The sequence below is a fragment of the Poecilia reticulata genome, chromosome 3 (assembly GCF_904066995.2).
Source record: "Poecilia reticulata chromosome 3, P_reticulata-male-v2, whole genome shotgun sequence".
In the NCBI taxonomy this organism is placed as follows: domain Eukaryota; kingdom Metazoa; phylum Chordata; class Actinopteri; order Cyprinodontiformes; family Poeciliidae; genus Poecilia; species Poecilia reticulata.
This window is the reverse complement of record NC_088832.1, coordinates 28,716,182-28,738,999: the sequence shown is the minus strand read 5'-3', so window position 1 is coordinate 28,738,999 and position 22,818 is coordinate 28,716,182. Positions and strand designations below refer to the sequence as shown.

The window sequence follows — 22,818 nt, the reverse complement described above, 5'->3', positions numbered from 1 at the left end:
GCAAACCAGATCAAATTAATATGTTGTCAGTCAAATATTAAAAATGTTTTCTTTTCCAGGAAACAAAATAGGATTTACATGTATATATGTTCGTTTTTTAATGCATGGTGGCAAACAAAATGTAGCTTTTAAACATCAAGATTGCTGTGCTTTACTCTTTTTTTGGTCATTTTTCTTTTTCATTAAAATTACAAAAAAAAAGTTTCGTTTTTAAGTGAGAGCTAAATTCCCTATTTTATATCCAAATATAAAATGGATATAAGATGTGGATGTGGTTATTTTCTCGAAAAGAACCGCCTATTCTAATTTCATCCCTATTTTTCACAAAATAGGACTCATTTTGTGGCTCAAGCCAGAAACCTTTCACATTATTTTATATAAAGCAGTTCGTCTTCTGTTTTGCCAAAGGCTCTTTAAGATAACAAGCATGATTTTATCTCTCAGATTTTCCTTTTGGTGCACATTCAAAATGTGCCTATTGTTTGGTGAAAAACCTTAATCGGATAAAGATTATGAACAAGATCCTTAGCAGTGTGCAAATATCTCTGTCTGTACAACTTCTTTGTTGCTGAATTTCTAAGCTTGATGGTAATGAATCCCAATTATGTCTATATATTTCTATAAAATATTAGGGCTGTATAATAATATCGATTTTGCGATATATATCGATATTTTCTTTCCTAGAAAAAAATCAATATTCATCCGCAAGTATCGTAACATCTAACTGTCACCTTGCTCACTCACTGCTTGCTTCGCCGGGAGAGTGATTAGGTCATCAGGCTTTGAGTGATTCCTTCAGATTTTAAGTGTCAAGGTTAAAAAGGTGTAAAACTATTCAGAGCACGGAACTTGTTGCACTTTATTTACTTTACAAATGCATGTAAGCTACAGTTTGTACTGTTTCAATTAAAAGAAACATGTTTCCTCACCACTTCTTTGATTCGTTTTGTCCAGCTGTCGACTTTAAGTCCGTGTCCATGTCCAACCAGAGCCAGGTATTGTGTAGTTGGTGCTTTTAATCAGTTTTCAGTTAAATTAATTCAATCCAACTCTATAACAGGCACAAAATGTCACCAAAATCACTCTGTCCCTCTAAAATCTTTCAGAAAATCGCAAAGGTGTATCGAATTGTACCGTTTGCTGAATATCGCAATATATATCATATCATGAGCAGAATATCATGTATCATATCGTGAGATTATTGTATCACTACAGCCCTATAAAATATAGTTAAAATAACCACATTTATTGATGACAGTGACAAAGTGCACAAGCTTTAGAAAAAAAACAAAATACAAGATATAATGACTATGTTGTTAAAACCTAACAAAGAATCTTAATATAAAAATACAAGTAGACAAAACTACTGCAATGTTCTTGTTATTGGTCCATCATGGCGCAAACCTATATAGCATCTAGAGGCAACCTGTGCCTTTTTCTACCAAATAAATCTGTCTGCACCATAAGAGAACCGCAACAGAGAGATCCCAACAAGATCTGGTCCCTCTTTTGTGCAGTTCCCCTGTATGTAATATACAAAGTGCTAACCATACAAAGAATAACAAGCCTTTGAATGCTACTTTCTAACATCCAGATTGTACTAAGTACTCCCATCACACAAAATAACAATGTGTAGAATATTCACTATATATGCAGAACTAAATGTAAGAAGCAAATTCTGAAAGCACCATTCTCGGTCACATTGTGCGTGTACATTTTTTGCACATGGAGACAATTAATACAACTGATACATTTATGCAAAGCTGTGCTTTTTACACTGGATACAGAAGTAATGCCTGGCCAGTATCTATTCATATGGCGTAAAACTGAATTTGTAGAATCAAAATTTGCAACAAAAAAAAAGCCAATATCTCTTGGCACTGTATAACACTGCGATGCAATGTAGACATACCTGATGTCGGTCTTCCTCAAAAAAATAAAAAATAAAATAAAAAAAGGGGTTCATTTTTTTTTTTTAAATGTGCATCAGTCATACAATTAGAAAAATCACACAGAAATAAAGCAATTTGCCAGGTGCATACATTTAGCCTGTGTAAAAGGCATTGAAATGTCATTCTACCAGCTGAGATCGGTTATACAGGCTGGAGGTACATGTGTCCCATAGAAGCTTGCAGAGTGGCCAACGATAAAAACTTGTAACAGTGTGCACTGCAACAACCTCAAGTTGTGTGTGATTAACACTGATGACCTCATAAGACCATCATCACCTGCTGTGAAACATTTTGGTCGATGTTCAGCAACCAAGCCAGTCCTTTGTGATTTCTCCCAACTTGACGATCTTCAAACTGCTGTCTTCAAGTTTAAAATAGTGGCTTCCTTTGAAGAAGTAGCTGTAATCTGCAAAGAGACGAGCATAACATTCACATTCATGTTTCAGGGTTTAAACATTATGAAGTTTTATTTTAAATTGCTTGTGTTAAACAAGAGGAAATCTGGATGAATATTGCAACACATTTATGGGCCTATAAAATTATTAAAACAGAGTAATCTTTTTCAACTGTGAATGAATTATGAAAAAGAAATACCCAGTCCATCTCAGTTGAAGTAAAAATTTGAGAAACATCCCCTGTGAAATATGTTAAGTGGTGCACAGAAGCACCTCTGTGGACGGTTACAGACTTGCCTTATATAAATGTGTGTATGTGATGCTTGTGGGCATGGTAGCAGAGCAGTAATGGAAAACTCCAGGAAAATAATTTGCATAGCCTCTAAAACCCCGTGGACAAATAGCTGACTGTAAGGAAAACGTTTCCTCGCATTTCTGAAAATTCCCCTTTAAGTAGAGTTGATATTAGATATCTGCTGTCTAAACAAATGTCTTATCTAATTAACACTATCATGATTCTAAAGGCGTCATATTTTCTGTTCAATTATACACAAGTGTCAATACCATGCCAAGTCCAGAGGTGGCAGCATTGCGCTCTGTGTCTTGCTGTAGAAATAACTGATGGGACTTAACAAAATGCATGCCATAATGAACACTATGTGGAAATATTAAAGCAACATCTCACAGAATCAGGTAAGTTGCCCAAGGAAGTTGACACTTGGGCAAAAATTGGGCTCTCAAATGGACAGTAGCTTAAGAATAAATGTAGTTGTAAATTGGTTTTAGGAAAACAAAGACAATGTTTGGAGTGGCCATCACAAGCTCAGAACAATTAAAGTTTCATTACCAGAGCTGAACATGTGTTTGAAAACCAGGTAGCCTACAAACCTGACTCAGACACGGCAGTTCTGTGAGGAAGAATTGGTCAAAATTCCTCAAACTATGAGATGCTTGTGGAAAGATACTAAAACTTTTTGGTAAGGCATACAACAAAGAACATGCTTTAGAATGTAAATAATTTTTTTCAAAAACTCCCTAAAAACTCTATCACAGAAATATGTGTAGTATTCCTATTTGATTTAAAAGAGGAAAAGCTCAGTCTGACTTAATATCAAAGTGAGATAAATGGTTATGTCTTTGTAAGCAATCTATCTAAATGTCTGTTTTCACCTGGTTTTAATAGCACACACTAAAGACAATGTGATCAAAAACCATTTCAAATCACAGAGTGAACAACGTAAAGCATCTCCTCTGTCTTCCATAATAATAAACAGATCACAGCTTGACTTCAGGTCTGTTGCTTTTATGCATCCTTGAAGATTACTGCAATCTGTTCCATTAAAACACGGTTGCCAACTTCTGAATGGAGCTTCAAACGAAACAAAGCCCTGGTCAAGATCAACATAAAAAAGGAAGATCAACAAATTTAAACCAAAATTGTATATGTCATACAAGAAAAGAGAAAACTACTAAAGTCTTTGCGCTGATGTTTAAGGTGCCTTCGGGTTTCAAAAAGTTGACATCTATTTTAAAAAGCTGCTCACAAGTTGACAACCATTTGACTGTCAAAGGATCTGTAGTCTACATGTCAAGAAATGTTCTATATATGACCATGTAAGTGTTATCTGTGTTATCAGAGGATTGTAGCTTGGTTTGTAGAAAATAGGTCTTTTCCACACTATTATGAGATTACAGAAGTTCTCAACAAACTGCTATATTACTATCGTTGTTGTTTACATAGTTTATAATCAAATTAAATGACCCTGAAAAAGATTCACAAATAGCACAACCAGGTAGGCAGATGTTGAAGCTCTTGGTTGAACTGATAAATTAGTTTTTGGTTGATGTCCAAACCCTAAAGAACAGCCTTGTTCCTTTGATGATGTAAAGTGACATAATTGTAAATCTCTGGTTAGTTTGAAACAAACGTTACCACATCTAGTAGTGACAAGTATGTAAAGCTTGTAACTTTGGTACAGGCAATGTATCATAGATGTTGATAAACCAAAAGGGAAAATTTTCTAGAATGGCCAGCCACATATGGCAGTGCAACCATTTTGTTTTGACTGCAGAAAATGTCTTATTTGGACAGAGCTTCTTTATTTATATGACTAGAGGAACAGTGTGACAAATAGAGACAAATTCTTGAGACAAATTCTTACGCCAGAGGAGAAGCAAATGTTTAAAAAAAATTGGATCTCTGGTTAACATGTACAACTTCTAACATATTATGAGCTGAGCTGTGTTAGGAGCCATAGTTTTAGACTTGCAGATGAGTTATTTCTGCAACCTTACAATAACTAAATGCCTTTTTAAGTGCCAAGCTTGCACACTTTGACTTTGAAATTAACACTCAACAGTTAAAATGATGGGGACAGATAACATAAATTCCTATGAAATGTCATCAAAATGCTATGTTTCTTTGCAAACTTCTGAACACGTTTTAATAATTCTTGTATTATGAAACCAAGACATTTGTTATCCAGACACCACACAATAGGCATTATTTTCTGCCTAGTTACAAAGATTACAATTAACTTTGGTACAGCTGGTCAGATGTACCTGGCATACCACACCATGGCTTTATGTTAAGAACTTATTAGCTTAAAGCAGGGCAATATCAGCAGAACAGTAATAATAATAAACAGGCTAACATGCTAATTCAGAAGGCACTGCTTCACTTTGCAAAGTTTCTAACTTAGCAGTAACCTACAGCTAAGCGAGGCTCTGAGCTGCATACTGTTTGTTAAAGCATTTGATTACAAAAGTAGTTTTTCATTAAGGACAGGTGTGTCTATATCCTGCCAGAAGTACCAAACCAGAAAACAAAACTGCCACACAGAGATTTGCATGTATTTAATATGACTTAAAAATGTAATTTTACCAATGCCGTTCAGACTGAAAGCAGAGTCAATGTCATCAGGAATGCCATTCCAAGATTCAGCAATAAGCTTGGGGAAGCCAGGGTCCATTGCCTGACTACTTTCATCAAATCTGTAAAATAAAAAAAAAACCCAAAGCAGTCAGAAATTAAAATGCATCCTTTTGGAAGGGCATAATAAGCATACCGTCACATTTTCCTTCGAGATTGCTGATAAAACAGTGAGTCAACACTCCAAATTTCCATGCTATGTAAGCATTAACAGATGTGGGGTGGTTTACAGTGTAGTTTAAGTCTTACCAAAACACAAACCTAATCCAGATGCAGCACTAGTACTGCTTTAAAAGGTTTTGATATAACCTATAGTGTTAACTTAGGAGGTAGGATGCGTTTTGCAGCTTTGCAAATAGCTGAATAACGTTTCCCTGTCCTCACCTCCAGAATTTGTCTGTAGAAAATAAGTAAGTCTTCCTGTTCTTCCTGAAGTTGAAGGCAGCATCGATTTGCTGCACATCTGTGGGGAGGCCAAGACTGGAGAGCCTCTTCGGGTAACCTCTTTCCAGCTCATCCGCTTTGTAAACCCACATCTCATCACCTGGGATCAAAGGAAACAGCCAAATGGAAGAATTTGTCATACACAGCTTGTCACTGAGTTTTACTAAACAGAAGATATAACTTTATGTTGATCTTATGAGCAAAACATTTCAATCAAGCAATTAATCTAAACACACGTAATGAAATTATTGGACAACTATTCTTAAATAAAGTCAAAGTCTTCAAGGCTAAACAATATTTTGTGCAATGCTTCCCAATTTTCTGGGATATTTTCATATTAATGTAATGCTGAGAATGTTTCTAAAACCACTAATGACTATGGTGGAATATCTTAAGAGAACACCACAAACAAGTACTCAGCCAACATTCCTGCAACTCCTTGGCTTAAAAATTTGGTGATCAAATGGTAAAATGGTGGCTCACATTAAAGAAAACATGCGAAAAAGAATCTTGTCACAGAAAATCTGCTCATATGGATCACAGATTAAGATTCGGTACGATCCAGATTAATTGTTTCTTAAATATCTTTTGTTTTCCAGCAAACCTGAGAAGAAGACCGTTTTCTCCTCCAATGGGTTTTCATAGGCAGCGTCTATCTTCGCAGGGAGGTCAGGCCAGTAGGTGGCCACTAGCATAGGGCCACTGGGTTTGCTCCTGAAGTTCACTGACCTGAACAGGAACCTGGCAGAAAGAGAACGAGTGAGTGATCGTGCAACGGACGAACCAGGGAAATAAATTAGCCTGATAGGCAAACCGACACGGAGAGGGGTTGATCTGAAGGTGGGGGAAGAGCATGTGTACTTTGAGTTCTGCAGTTTAGTGCAAGTGCTTCACTGGGCCAGCCAGCTACAATGGCCTGATTCATGAGCATCTGGTTCTCATTAGAACTGAGGCTGCAGACGCCAGCAGAACAAGACCCATCTTGCCTGGATTTCCAATACGCAGCTGCAAAATAACAGCAGCAGCTCCCCAAACTGTTTTCCACTGACCTATTTTCTAAATGGAAAAAAAAGAAGTTGCCAATAGCAAAAATTAGCCAGATCATTTTGAAGTGAAGACGGACATAGCAGAAGTTTTATGGATCTGTCAAAGTTTACTTTGCCTTCCTTTTCAATAAAAGGCAAAGTTGACAACAAAGAGAGTTTTCTACAACACCCCTTTATATACATTTCTATTATTTTTATAATACTTTTAGTTTGGTGCAGTATGAACTGTTATTTTTTTGCTTCACTTACATTCTCACAACAGGCTCTGCTGGAGGGTTAACCTAAAGCAGTGCATGTTCTTGTGCCTCTAAAATGCAGGACAGTTATACAATAGTATGATTTGGGCGTAAGGACTTTGACAAAAACAAATTCTTTGGTGTAAACATTTTTTAAATTCAATAGGCAAATTTAACAGACAATGACCATGGTCTTATGGATGCATCACTACGTTTCACAGTAATATCCGTGCATATTACAGACAGAAAATAATGCGATGGTAGCTTTATAATTTTGAGTTCTCAAATACCTCAGTGCCCAATAATTATTGGTGCAGTAAGCTTGGAGCACAGCCTTTAAATAGTAATGTCTTTGCAACAGGCTAGTTGTATTGATGGCTAAGAAAATCCTCTAACAATGCACAATATGAACGTGTGTAGATCAGTATTATGTGAGTTTATTTAAAACAGAAAGAAGTTCTTCAGCTGATATTTGTCCACCTTTCTCTTGTGAAATGTTTTCAAAGTCTGTCAGTCACAGTGCAACCATTAGTGTTATTAATAAAGTAGAACAGAAATGTCACAGATTTTTCATCCTGAAACCAGTCACGTGTGCTTGTATACCAAGTGCATGAGCAGATGTTACTGGTAGGGAGTCTAATCAGTAGGTTTCTCAAACTGTTTCTATGCAACAGAGTTTATAATAGTGTTTTCCTTAAGTCTCCAGACAGACAGTTTTATGCTGACCTCAGGGAGAGCTGGGAGCATTACTCACTGCACTGTTAAGATTTGTGGGACATCACACAGGTGCTGATTCAGCATAACGACAGACTCCAGTTTTACAATCCAAGAGTCAACAAAGCTACAGTACTACAGACATATCAGTGTCAGTCGCTTTTTAAAGCTACAGAATTTTGCTTGTACTAAAGGCATAAGCATTATCTGGGAACCCCATGTAATAAATTAATTACTCCCTAATGTCTGCTTTTTATGTGGCGCATTGGTTGAGGATTCCTGAGATTTTGCTGAAATTTACGGACATCTCCCGGATATGATGATAACTCACCATTTCGCGTCGACTTGAGGAATGACGTGAGTTGATGTTAGAACAACTTTTCAGGCTACGGCCACAGCTCAGTGCTGCGTTACTGCTAGCAAGAGCTAGCAAGCTGTAAAACAGACGGCTACTAACAGAAGAAAAGGATTCTTATGGTGGCTCATGATGCAAACCACCATTTGCATCTGATTCTGCTCCTTCTCTTCAGTCGTTCCTGTTTGGTGTTGCACTTTGCTGATCTATAGGGTTTTTCTGATTCAGGTCCCAAAAGGTTTTCAATACACTCCAACGCAGCCTCCATTATTTGCCCTAAAGCAAATAAAAATTTGCCCAGGAAACAAAAAAAAACGCCCAATTACGTGTTGAATCCCGCCCATTTCCGTCCAAATTACGGCGATGCCTATTCGCCCAGGACCTTGGAGTTCAGTAAAATATAGTAGGTAATTTGCGAGGGAATTTTTACTTTACAAATCACTGACATGGCCGATTTGCACAAGCTTAAGAACCCAGACAACCTCTGCAATTATTACAAATAGCATGTGGTCCCCAGGTAAAACTAATTCCCTGCGAATAGGGCTTAAGACTCTATAAAACACAAACAACTTCAAGGCATCTCATTAGGTGAGACTGGTTTGAGACAGCTTATTGTTTTCTCTCACACACATTCACCTCAAATTTAGGTCTTTTGGTGCATGATCACATTCTAACACAAAAACAACATTCACATAACAGAATGGGGCTAAAACATTACGCCTGCTGTGTGATTCAACAAAACAAAATGTCTTTGCCTGCCCAAATATTCAGCAAGAAAGTAAGTAACTCTCACATACTGAACTCAAAACTCTTGCCTTTCTTCCACTGCTTAAATTTTCAGCCCTCTAAAGCTTTGAATGGATTTAGGTTTCAACTCAGCTTGATTTCAAACAACCTAGCCAAAGTTTCATGGTCCGAAGAGCACTCTTTGAGCTTCTGTGCTGCTCTGGTGCTCACTTTAAATGTGAGGATAAGACCCACTGTGAAATGAAAAGTTTTTTGGGGGGTTATTTTTGCAATAAAGTAGGATCTGCGAGATATGTGGTTTCTAACCCACGGGTTACAAACTGAAAGAAACAAGAGATCCTCTGCTGACAAAGTCTGTCTTTCTACCCATTAATCAAATGTTGACAGCTGTGCAACATAAACCTTCATATTTCCTACACATTCCCATTAAAATCAGGCTAAAGCAAACAACTGCTCATATACAAATGCTCTGCTTGGTGAACTTTGCAAAGCAATAAGATGCATCAGCGCCGATGAAGGACAGGATTGCAGACTGTGTTGGTGACTAATGAATTATTTGTTTGCCTCTGTACGGGAAAGGGAATTAGCTTGTTTTTCCCTTTCTGCTAAGTTTTACTTTCATGCTCACCACAGGATATCGATATATCATTTCAGTCTGATTTTGATGATTGTTTCTCTGAAACCAAAGCTCAAATATCTAGTGAGTTTTGATTATTTCAGTGGGGTTTTTATAACCAGTGCAGACTTGGCATGCCTGTATGTTGAGTTGGAGTCTACTGCTTGTAGTTAAGAACTGGGAGATCAGGCTCCGTTTCCTGTCAACCACACAGAACACATGGGGTGTGAGACACTGGTCACCCCTTGATTTCTTATCTTGTAGCTGGACTATCAGGCTGCAACCTTTAGGTACCCAGACAGAGATATTTGAGGAAGTTATTTTTTTCACAAAATATCCTGTGATGGGGTTTGGGGTACACTAAGGTTGTCATTCTTGCAAGAACAGCTATTGATAAAGACCATGAAACCCCAAATCCAGTCTTTACAGACTTTTAACTCTCTCCTCTAACTACCTTAAAAACACCCTTGCTAGATTCTTACATTTAGCCCACAAAGTTCCCTCAACCCACACTAATTTCATGCTGACTCTTAAAAAAAAAATGCAGGAATGTTAATACGAACCTGTGTTATGTTCAAAACATGTCTGAATGAGTATCACTATGCGTAAGTATCTCTGTCATACTTTTACTGTTAATGTTAGATATTTAGAATTGTTTTAAGTTTTATAATTGTTAACTATAAATTGTGAAAAATGCATTAAAATATAACTGGAGATAGTGTATTATCAAAATGTAAATTTTTTGTCTCTTCCTGAGTTAAAAACATGAGGTAAAAAAAAATAAATACTAGAATGCCATTTTTCTTTTTGCTGTGGAAATGTGATTTGTTCACCATCTACTGAAATGCACATGTGATGTTTTTATTTGGCATGTAATACCAGAAGCTGCCAAGAAATTGAGTGCTGGCAGAAAAGAAACACTGAAAACCCAAGAAACAATGTTTTTGCCTAGCCAAAGTGGAAACCAATCCTGATCAACCTGCAACATCTTAGTTGCTATATATATATATATATATATATATATATATATATATATATATATATATATATATATATATATATATATATATATATATATATATATATTTGCAGCACTGTATTCTTTGTCGTGTAAACTTCCTGCAGAGTTTGTTTTGTGTTTCTCCATGCCTTTGACATATTCAGCACCACCGACTTTCATCAAGACTGTTTGGTCTACATATTTAATCTAGTTAAGATGTAATAAGAGTGGGGAACCATCTGAACAGCCAATGCCCTCTTCCAGCCACTGCCTCCCAGTCATAGGAATCTCTGTAACTGTCCGAACAGTTGATGTTCTGTTAGCTGAGCATAAAAAAAGTAACTGTGGGAACCACAAACTTACAGTGATATATTCAATTTTTAAGTGAGCCAACATTCTGACTGTAAAGTTTAGTTTTCATAGTGTAGAAGAACTATCAGCATCTATGTTTTATTTTGTTTATTTTTGTGGCGCAACTGAAAAACCACCACAAAGTGTGAAATTTACCTTAGTGCAATTATTATTAAAACCAGGCCTTAATAAGGTGTAATTACTTAAATTTATACATTTTATTCAAGTTTTGATATATCCAGAATCAACTTATAAATAAGTAAATAGATCGTCATTTAGAACTGATTTTTAAGAGTATTTTTTTATACATTTTATGAGACAAAATATGTGACTCATTTATCTATGATATTATTGATTAAATGAACTATCAAATTTACATAAATATCCCCAACATTAATCTAAACAACAACGTCTATAAATGAAAATGTTATAGACGCTGTTTCCTCATTTGCACACACACAGGCTAAAGCCCCCTTAATACAGCATGTTATATTTTAATCTTTTACCTGTCTTTGAAGAAAAACGTCTCTCCTCTGATTTGTGCAACAGCATCAAAGATAACTGGATCTTTACAAAGGTCCATTGGCGTGACAGGACCCTGGGTTGGAGGCAAAGGCTTGTCGGTTGGCACACCTGTTGTCACATATACCAGGAAATTTTACTCTCATTCTTCTCTGCTTCCCAGTTAAGATAATCATGCTGTTTAGAAAATGGTACGACATTTCTTCTCACCATAGAGCTCTTGGATGCCTTGGATGTCATCATGAGAAAGTCTGAAGTCTTTCATAAAAGTATAGACAGGAGCCATCAGAGCTCCTGGGTCCTGAGAATGCTCCAAACCAAGGGCGTGACCAAACTCATGGGCCGCCACCAGGAACAAGCTGTAGCCTGAAAACAATCCAATCAAGTGGTATTTGCGAGTCGTTTTTTCATTTGGTTTCAAGTTAAAGGAGGAAGGTTTATGACTGGAATTTCCACAGTTTCCTTTTAGTAGTCCACATTTATGCGGAGTGTGGGTTTTGTGTAGCTTAAAGCTAAATAAAATATAAGTAATTCTATTTTTATATGTGGTCTTTATACTTGGGTGATTTCTCAAAAATACACCAACATCGGTCTGTAAGTGTCAAAGCTATCGCACCTTGGTCAGGACAGAAACCCCATTTCCGGTCATCGTCGTAGTTCTTAGTGGTGGCACACCACATTTTCCCATCACTGCGTCCAGAAGAAGTGCAGGAGTCATAGCTGTCTCCAAGAAAGGTGAAAGGAAAGACACAGGGGCTTCCCTCTGCATTTCCTCCCACTGTTGACATTGCTGAAAACCACAGTAGATTATTTTAGAGGTTTGTGTGCAGTAAAGTTTAGACTGATTCAAATGCCAAAATGTTTTTTTTTTTCAAGCAAAGTTAGGTTTTACGGGGTGTTCTTTGAAACAAGTGTGGATGAAGTGAAAATTAACCAGCACAACACAAATATTAGCTGACCCACAGCAGGAGCAGAGTCAGAAAGCACAACCAAAATTGATGTGGTTTCAAGGTAACATTTTCTGTTTGACATTTTTGTCCTTATTGTTATTTGTTTCTAACTTCTCACCTACTTCTCTATCTAAACCCAAAACACATCTTACTGACTGAATGGAAAGAAATGCAGTGCACATTAAAATAGTTTAGCGGTAATTAAGCTAACCACAGCAAGGCTGAAAAGCCCCAGTTGGAGAATTCCTGCCAGCAACAATGGAAAAGCATTGCACAATAGGGATAAACACACAAGAAACTTGAACTACATCTACTTTAACAATCTCAAAGTGGGGACTTCTAAACAGCATACAAATACATGCAATTGTTATCGCTTCCTATAAAGTGTTATAAAATGTTAGATTATTCAATATTGGGGTGACGTATAGTGCTCATGTCGGGGAGCAGATGAAAACACCTACCAGTTTCAGGGCAGAAGCCATAGGATTTGTCACGGTCGTAGTCCTCAGTGGTGGCACACCAGCGGTATCCATCATCCCTGCCCTGCGTGGTGCAGCTGTCGTAGCTTTCTCCCTGAAAGCTGAAGGGGAATTTACAAGGCGCGCCCTCTCCGTTACCACCAAGGGTGAAAAGTACTGTAAAAACAGAAAAACAAGCATGTGCAATGCTATAAAGACATGACACGCTGTAACTTTTACTGACAACAAGATAGAAACGCCAGCATAAAATGCCGTGAGTGATGATGTAAGACAAAGAGCCAGAGAAAAGACAAAAAGCAAACATTTTCCACATCAATATTAGCCAGAGCTTAACAGAATAAGCAGCTCTGGTAAAAACAATTCTCAAACATGTTCACATTATCTGAAACATCTTAGTACACATGTACTTTGGTAGATGCTTGGACCAGGTATGCATCAATGCTTGTACCATGAACACCAGAGATAAACAAAGTGGTTAGTAAAGCCCAGTGTTCTGAACATGGAAAAGAAATGTTCCATAATTCACTCCAAAGCAAGGAAACAACATGCTTTCCTGGCATACAGTTCAACCTACTTTCTTCCTGTCCAAAAACACAGAAGGGTTTTGAGTGTAGAAATAATTGTATAATACTGTTATAAAGTCTGAAATGAAGCTGGAATACAACATCAGTGTTCCTGAGATAAAGAGGCCAGAAAGTAATTGATTGTTCAGAGAATTTAAGCTGATATGTGCCAGGAGGCTCTGCCAAGCCTTTCTGACTTCCAAATTTGAGAAGTGTGCGACAAGCTTACACTCGTGAGGGCAGAAGCCATATTTGCCCTCTTCATCAAAGTTGTAGGTGGTGGAGCACCACAGGAATCCATCATCTCGACCCTGAGATGTACAGCTGTTGTACTCGGTCCCCATGAACAGGAAGGGGAATTTGCAGAACTCTCCATCGGCATTGCCAAACTTCACTTTCACCACTGTGGAAACAAAAGTTGTCTTGTTGATGACGCATTAACTGTAGATGCTTATTCACATAACATCAATGATTAGATTAATGTCAGTGTCTTAAAAATCTTAAATTTGTGTACAAGCAAATGCAGAAAGCAATAATAAAATGATTTAATAGCAATACTAGAAGTAGTTGGCACAAATAATATTTAAACAGCTTAGAACACGTGATTACAATGAAACATCAAGACAGAAAAGCACATTTAAAATTTAGACTTTTTGTAAATCAGGATCAGATCAACACAAAATTAATTTATTAATGAATAAAACTTGGAGCAAATCTATCTGGGTCATGTAGAGCAATTCCAAAAGTTTATTTTTTTCTAATCAGCCTCCAGATGGCTTCAACTTCATATACTGAGTGCCAGTAACTTCAGACAAAGATTAAAAAAATCAAAACAAAGTAGGTTAAAGCTGCCTTACCAATTTAAAAATATCAACTAATATGCTACAGCAATTAAATGTACAAAAATACTTTTTTTCTGTATGCAGACTGAGTACCTATACACCAAAATGTGTATCCGCTACATAAGGGTTAAGTCAGATTAGCTGAATATTCTCAGCATGTTATTTCAGTTGTCTCCCAGTTTAAATTACACTGCAGCTCATATTTTCCATCAGCTTTAAACTTAATAACAAAAGTATTTAGTGCTGCTGTTAACACGACATTAGTCATACTTAATGTTAAACTGCTTTACACTTGGAATACATTAATGAAATGGGCTTGGAGAAAATGAGGGACAAACATCTGACTTCAGCTATTTCAGGCAAGAAAATGAGAAGTCTTTTTTTTATCACATTTTCAGACCATTTCATTAAGTTTTACAGTGTCTAAGTTGTGAAATACAAACTAAAGCAATCACAAGCCCAGAGAAGTGTGTGACTGTGTTTAACTTCTCTGGCAGCAATGATTGTGTCGGTTTCAAAGTTTAACCACTGTGAAATAAACTGAAGTTACGACAGTGGAACACCACATTCCTTAGGTTGCTGTCATCTTTCTCCAAACGCAAATTGTTACAGAAGTTTACCATAGAAAGTCTAATTTACAGTTTGCTACAGAGACACATTTCCATAAAGTGACTGCAAACATTATAAAGTTTTGATTCTAGTTTTTGATTGTCATTTTAGATCTGGATAATTTATGCATTGGAATATATATATATTTTAAAAATCAACTGTTTATCTTATAAACTGTTGTCATTTGCTAAAAAAAAGCTGCAGTTTTGAACAAGCACACCTCACAGGTTCCTCCCCCTTCTCTCTTCTGTGCTATAATTCACCCTCCACAATTCCTCCCACACAGTGGAGTCTGCCAAAAACTTGATAAATTATTAGTTTTCCTATAACATTATGTTGACATTAGCACAGCTGTGTTAGGATGTGAGCAGCGCGTGCAAAAGCATGATTAACACTGCTAAGATACTCCTCTTGGATCTTATTGGCTGGTTCTTAGTGGGAGTGTTGTATTGCTGCAGCTGCTGGAGGAGTTAGATTTTCTACTCATTTTCTACTGTCATGACATAGAGATAGTTTTAATAAATATGTAAATAATACATTTTTATAAAAGTTACCTACTGCGGTTTTTCAGTAAAACATGTAGTAAACCATCAAAATATATTAAATGTCCAGTTCAAGCTCAAAAGTGCACATATAATCTGCATCCCTCAATCACTGCTGTGGTAGAAGGATCCTCTCATGACCTACGGAAACAGCCCAGTTTTGGACCCTACACTGAAAATACACTCAACACCTAGTCAGGTTATCATAAAAGATAAAAAAGAACATGGAATTCTGGGGGATAACATTCAGGCTCACAAAATCAAAACACCCTTAATGGCATCTAAACCAACCGAGGAACTTCTGAAATACATTTAAAAAAAATTAAAAAGTAGAAATATGCTGGGGGCATTTAGTGCTTTTCACAGTACAAAAAACTATATTTTTCCCATGTGCTTTTCATAGCGTAGAGTATGGAATCAGCGCTCATTTACCTTGGCCCTCTCCTAAGGTCCACTGCTCATCATCATCAAAATGGGAATCACCTCCAATTCCTGGTCCTGGGGCAAAGGCATGAGCCAGGAGACCGTCTTTGCCATCAAAAGGATAACCGTCTCCATGTTCTGTTGACACACATCCACACAAAGTTTAAACCTTTTTCTTTTCTTACAACAATATTACTATTATAGTGCCCATAACAATAATTTTATGTCCTCTGGAGAAGCTCTGTTTGCCCTTCACTGCAATTACCAGATTCTTTCTCAAAGCGGTTGGCTGTGGCCAGACGCCGTGATATTATAGCACTTTAAGTAAATATCAAGTGCTTATTTTAGTTGGAATGACTGGAATGGCCTTTGCAAAGACCACAGTTCCCACTGTTTTATTATGTGCTCCTTAAATATAGGATGGTCATGTGCAGAGTTGCCATAAAAACGTTTGTGTTATTGGTCCTTTGCAAACAGCCCGTAGACGTCTGAACTTTTGCTCAGCTGTTTTCTGGGTAGGGAGGTGCTTAAGGGAGGGAGACAAAAATCAATGCTGTATGTTAGGAATCTTAAACATAATTCACATTCAGAAACGTAGCATACCATTGCGGCCAAAATTAACCATGATGTCAGCTTCTCCATCCATGATGCGATTAAAAGAAAGCGGCGTGACATCACTCCACACTTTAAAGGCTCTGTAGAAAGCATCATTTATGACTTCCTCGTCCAGGTCAGGAGTGTAGCCCAGGATTCTACAAAGAAATACCAACGTGTTTGTTTAAAATGAGACTGCAAATGCGCACATCCTCCCTGAAAAGATCAGACGTCTTGTGAAAGTGTCACGTAGCTCTCCTCTCTTCTCAAGATAATGGAAAAAAAGCTGGACAGTATGAGTCATCTATGAAAGCGTTTCCCGAAACTCTTGAAATTAACCAATAAGTCCTAAACTGTTGGCCCAGACTACTTTGTGCTTTTCTTTAAAGCCATGCATGACCTTGTTGTTGTTTTTGTCTAACAGTTTTGTGGAAAACATACTAGCAGGCAGGCTGTAATGACTATGACACATAAATCCACTATGTTGTGATCCTAAAACAGCATCATAACAAAATTCTTGATCCATACTCCATAGCTATGCTGGTTAAAGAAGTAAAAAAAACAAACATCCAAGCACTTAAAACCGTTTGGAAAGGGGAGGGGGTGAAGAACGGAGGCTTAGGGGAGTTTTTTAAGTGCCAGTTGGGAGTAAGCACAATGTTACATCTGGAATGCTTTGATTTATTGAAAGCTTTTTAATTAGATTAAGACAAGTAAATAATACATGGTATCAATGGATGACATTAAATTAACCAAATACACCCAACATGTGTATTTTAATAGGTCCCTTTAGAGTTGACCAGCACTTTGATGTTCAAATATTTGACAAGTTCCAAGTTAAAAAGTAGGAGGTAGGAATAGTAGGTGTTGCCAAGACCAAGTTACTGGAACATTACACAAAAGTCCCTACGGGTCTGACCTGTAGGTAATCTCCTTCTTCTGCCACTTGGGTCTCCTGTGGAAGAAGTTGTAATTGGCCACATCCGGGACACCACAGCGAGGTTTTTTCATGATCTCCACCGTCCTGGCATCTATTTCTCCGGTTTCTTGCAAGGCGAAGAACTTCTGCATTTTCTTCAAAGTGTCTTTGAGCACCATAAGGTTGCATCTGTCTTGTGGGCATCCATAAAACTTATTCAGATAGTGCTACAGGAGATGTGCAGAATAAAAATTTAAAAAAAGATGGAAATGAATTTCTCTCATTTTTATGTATATAAAAACAATAGCTTTTTGTTCTGAGTATCACACAACGGTTTTTTACGTACACAATCTAAGCTTTTACAGCAGTTTTTAGATGCTGTAGATTCAATATAGATTCAACAACAAACTCACCAGAGCAACTTCTTTGTCTGTTCTCGGGGTATCGTCTCCGGGAAACCTGATTATAGGAGATGGGCGAGCATTTGTTGCTTGAAAAGCGATAAATTGAAGCAAAAACACTTTTAAAATAACCCGATGACACCTAGATATCGTCGGAAAGCCCATTTTCGCAGGGCAATACTCTCTTAAGTTTGGTTTAAAAGCTGCTTCGGAGTGGCTGCTGCTCTCAGTCCGTCAGCTTGTGGTGCCTTTGCTCTTCTGCAGATTTTTTTTTTCCCCCTTCAGGACGTCCTGCACAGCGGCTGCATAAACTTTCAAAGTTGTGCTTGTTCGTGCACTTTTTCTCTCCGACGCTTTCTGCGCAGCCTCCAGGCTGAGTTAGAGCGGGGGAGTCATGCATTTTTGGTGGAGTGTATCACTCAGTATTATTCTAAGAAGACCAAAACAAGTGATATGTGGAGGGAAAGGTTTCATTTCAGACAATGGAAAAGTGGTTAATGCAATCCGCACGCAAAACTGTGCACCGTTGACCAAACAGCTGAGAAAATGTTTTACCCTTTATTAAACACAGCCCGGATGAAAACGATTTATTTTTTCCAACGCGGAGTTAACGAAATTCAACTATTCCAGCATAATATGTTTTCAGTCTGACCCCATAAATCAAATATTATACACTTGTGTGTCTCCTCTACAGTTACAGTCACAAACAGTTTGTGTTTTAAATTGCCGGAATTGGTTGGTGCCAATATCCTGCACATCTGTTTATTTCAGCATCTCCCTCCCTCTTCAATGCTTTTCAATGTTTTCACACCATCTGGGAAACTGTTTTTCACCTACAGGGAGGCATTGTATCCATACAGTAAAGTAGTAAAACAATGATTCAATATTCAGGCTCATCTCAATAAATCTGAATAATTAAAATATGTAATTTATTTTGGTAGACAATGGTAATTGATTCACTACACACAAACGAAACTATCCTAAGCATTTATATCTTATTTCTTCACACAGAGGGAAAGTCAGCTGCTGAAATAGTGTTTTATTAATGCATATTAAACAAAGGTTAGTTGGAATGATACAGTTTGACAGAAGAAGGTGCTGAAATAGTCTAGATAAAGACAGGAGAAGCGCTGATTTGGTTTATATGAGTCATCTACTGGTGTTGGTTTGCTGTGTTTTGTCAGTCCAACGTTTACACAGCTTTCTGCCAGTAAAATGTGACATGCCACAGAGAAGAACACAAAAAAGACTGTGAAAATAGTGATTTTTGTTTTTTGCTAAATATACTAGTTGATGTCATGAAAAAAACAGTCTAGCTTAAATAGCAGCTTGAGGATTAAAATGGTAAACTTTGTGTTTGAAGTTATCTTATTTACACTAGTAAATCCGAGTTGTATCAGGTGTAGGGGAAGCTCAGCTGATTAAGGGGTTTATTTGCTATTCACACAATGTTGTTATTGGCTTCAACCAATAAGATAAAAGTTTGAAACAAACATGACTCCTTCATATTTCCACCCACAACAGTAACAACCCAATTTATGGGTCCAGGCGGCGCACTTGAATTTGATCCAGATAACTTTTATTGTCGGGATAAATGCTCCGAGACAAGAAAAGAGAATTCTCAACACTGCAACACACACCAACCAATTTCGTTGGTTGGTGTGTTAACCAGTGTTTTGGTGCTTTGGTGTGAGTGTCATCACACCAAAGTTAACTCACCAGTGTTAACTCCCACTGGTTAACACACCAGTGTTAACAATGGTGTGTTAACACTGGTGAGTTGAGAAATTCTGCCTAACCATTCAAGACCAAACTTAAACAAAGGTTAAAAATACATTTTTAATTCAACAACATACATTGTTAATTCAACAACATGAGTATTAGATTCTCTTAGTGTTCCAAAGAGTTAGTTCAGACCAGTTTTGACTTCTAACTCAACACTCAGTCTGGTGTTGATTTAGATAGCTTATATTGTTGACTCATGGTTGCTAAAAACTTTACAAGACTGACTAATTTTAGTGACATAGTGGGTGTCAAATATTGAATAAAATGTTGTGCCACATGACTGGCTTTATTTTCACTCTTATATTTGACTTTATGGCACACAAAACTACAAATTAATCGTCCTTATTTTCTCCAGGTGCATTCTGGGTAAAGCTTGTCACCAACGTCATCACCAGTCACTTGGCAACAAATATCAAACTAGGTAGATTGGGTGCTGTGGTGGCGCAGGGGCAAAGCACAACCCATGTACTGAGGCCTTAGTCCCCATGCTGGTGGTCACAGGCTCAATTCCTGGAGTGAATTGACAGAAAAGTGGGGAAGGGGAAGACCAGGAAGCAAACCCATGACAGCCACATTGAAAACTAGAGCCTTCATACATGGGAAGTGCCTAACTACAGCATACCATGCCAGTAGTATTTTAAAACTCCAATTTCTATGTTGTTCTATTCTTTACAGTGTTCTGTGTTAGATTAACACATTTATAGTGTAACCTTTGACAATATACACTAGTTCTGGGGTAAATTAACACTGAAGTGTATTTGATTTCAACTACTGTGAGTGTTGAATTAACTCTAACCCATTCAAAAGTGTAACTTCTACACCATCCAGTGTGGACCTATATAGACACCTTAAAAGTGTAAAATTTAACTCTGTAGGAGTTGATGGAACACTTCCAAATTTTCTGTGTGGCCGACTGAGAAAAAGCAGTGGTGGTAGTTTGAGGACTATGCTTAATAGAAAAAAACAAAAATGATGTCTCTGTTGTGCCATGATTTTTTTTTAATCTTCTGTATTTTACATTCTAGTCTGCGTTTCCGTCACCTCAGGACATAATCAATGATGATATCGAGTGTCCAGAAGTATTTAGTCCTGTGGTGTTACCAAAGTTTGCATTCCTTTGGGTTACTGTAGTGTATGCAATTTCTTCAGACTGAAACATTAGATTCTAGGAAGCCTATCTGGAAAGTTTGAAAATGAAAGAGTGAGCTCCTTATAAACTGAGCCAAACATTTCCTGCTGATCATTTGGAAGAGTATATTGTCGTTTTTATGAGGAGGACATAAATGCTCTGCAAAAATATTTAATTTGTACAAAGATTCAAATGCAAAACCTGCGCAAATGTCAGGTTGCAGGTTTTCCCAGAATAATCGTGTAGTAAGAAAGATGAGAGGCGATAATTTGATTTCCAGCCTCTGGACAGAACTGATTTGTAGTTGCTGGCTGCGTGAAAAGCAGCAACATTTGGCTGCAGTCAATTCACTCTTAGAAATAGTGTTATGTTGACATCTGCTGGCACAATGTTAAAACTTGTTTTTAAAGTCGAGAATGCTCACTCAACATAACAGTATGGTAGACATTAAAACTGAAATATCCATCATCAATAAATACACTCTATCTGTCTCATTAAAAAAATACGCGTCTGTGGACAAAACCAAAATAAAAAAAAGAAAAGTGGCAGCCTAACCAGCACTCTCTCTAACTTGAAACTTACAAATATGTAAGTTTTCAAGTTCATGGTTGATTTCATTTTTAACACAAATCAGACTTTTCTTTAAAAAATTTTTTTAGGTGTTATCAAACGGCATTAATAAGAAATATGTTTTTTTGTTGATTTTATTTATTTATTTATTAAGGTTTAGCTTTTATTCTCTAAATATGAAGTTGCCCAAACAGTTCCAGTGTTCTAAAATTCTCATAGAAACTTTGGGGCTTGTCAACATTCCTACTGGAGAGTGGGACATCAGAGTATCATCCATAAAACAGTAGTTTTTGTTTTGTTTTGGGTTTTTTTGCCAATAGTGGAATCCTCCTGGGCCTTCTTCTATAGAGCCCACCATGGTTGAAAAACCAATGGATGGATCAATGGAGTGTTAGGAAAAGTGAATTAACTTGACCTTGAGGTTCAGATTCAGTGGTCTTGGATTTGTTCCCTCTTCTTTTTCTATTATTCCCACCGTCCATGTGATCAACATAAGGTTAAATTTTATATAGTTAAAAATTGCTTTGAACTGATAAACTTTTGACGAGAAATTACGTATTGTTTCGTTTGCTAGAAAGACACAAATAAATTTAGCTGGTCTAGTATTGAAGGTTTTAAATCAAAAGATCTAGTGCACTCTAGTGTTTGTTACTGGCATAGCACCATTTTGTTTTCTGTGGCCTGTTCCTGCTGCTCTCTTTGATGAGCTGCAGACTACAGCAAAGCAAGGGTCTTTTCTGTAACTCTTCTTGACATCTGTTTGTGTATGTTCTCATATTGGATTAGACTAAACAACAAAAAAGAACCGACCTTAACAGAAACAGCCAAATAACATAATTCTTTCTTCGTCTCTTCTTTGTTCTTTTCTCCACAAAACAAGATCTGTCAGATGGATTGCTCACAATTGTGGTATATCTAGCAGAGCAATTTCCCTCCCCTTAGTCAGAGTACAGTTAATTTTTCATAGCTGGGACTGCTGTTGGTGGTTCCTGGATGGATTTAACATCCATTTGCCAACAATATCCAGGGCCTGTCACTTCGGAGCAGAAGCTTGATTTTATGCAATGATACATGCTGCCATCTCCTCCAAGTGACACACTCACAGTGATCTCTTGCAGAGCTGGGGGAGCAGAATGCCTGCCTATTATATGTACACGGGGACTGCCTCTCCAAATAGAAAATGCTGTGAGATGTGAAAAGTTGAGCCACAGCTACAGTAATTGAATGTCTTTGTGCATATAAATGCAATTTTGCAGGAAGGAGTGGAATAAAGAGATTGAGATGATAACATTTGATATGCATGTAAATTGTTTTCGGTTTTTTTCTCAATGCTGCTGTTTTTAAAGTGGGTTTCTTGCTGGTGATTGTTGCTGCATCTCCCCCATTTGTATTTATTAATGGCTGAAATGGAGGATTTAAATATAATTGACATGACACCGCATTCCCCAATGCGGAAGTAGAGCAAACACGAGACAAAAAAATAATGTTAATGGAACTCAGTGCGCTTTTTTGGTTTTAAAATTTGTGTCAAGTGTATTTAGCATCCCGAGCTACTCTCCATTCCAGTAGATGGCGGTAATGCACATCTAAACGTTGCTTGCCAACCGCCATTAAAAAAACAAGAAGAACTCAACACGCTGTCCGAGAAATCTTTTGAGTAATTTTTGCCTTATATGCCAACACAGAGGCAAAGACGACTATC

At 37.3% G+C, this 22,818-nt stretch overlaps 1 protein-coding gene across 1 annotated transcript; it reads right to left on the bottom strand.

Moving 5' to 3' along the window:
* Positions 1–1,225: 1,225 nt before the first annotated feature.
* mmp2 (matrix metallopeptidase 2) lies at positions 1,226–17,959 on the bottom strand. Its single transcript, XM_008405575.3, has 13 exons — positions 17,645–17,959; positions 17,232–17,458; positions 16,322–16,470; positions 15,728–15,856; positions 13,532–13,705; positions 12,722–12,895; positions 11,927–12,100; positions 11,521–11,676; positions 11,295–11,421; positions 6,328–6,464; positions 5,664–5,823; positions 5,232–5,341; positions 1,226–2,358 (listed from the first exon to the last, which is right to left on the bottom strand). Exons 1-13 carry the CDS (start codon positions 17,795–17,797, stop codon positions 2,255–2,257), a joined length of 1,974 nt encoding a protein of 657 aa, XP_008403797.1. The 5' UTR covers positions 17,798–17,959; the 3' UTR covers positions 1,226–2,254.
* Between the last annotated feature and the right edge of the window lie 4,859 nt (positions 17,960–22,818).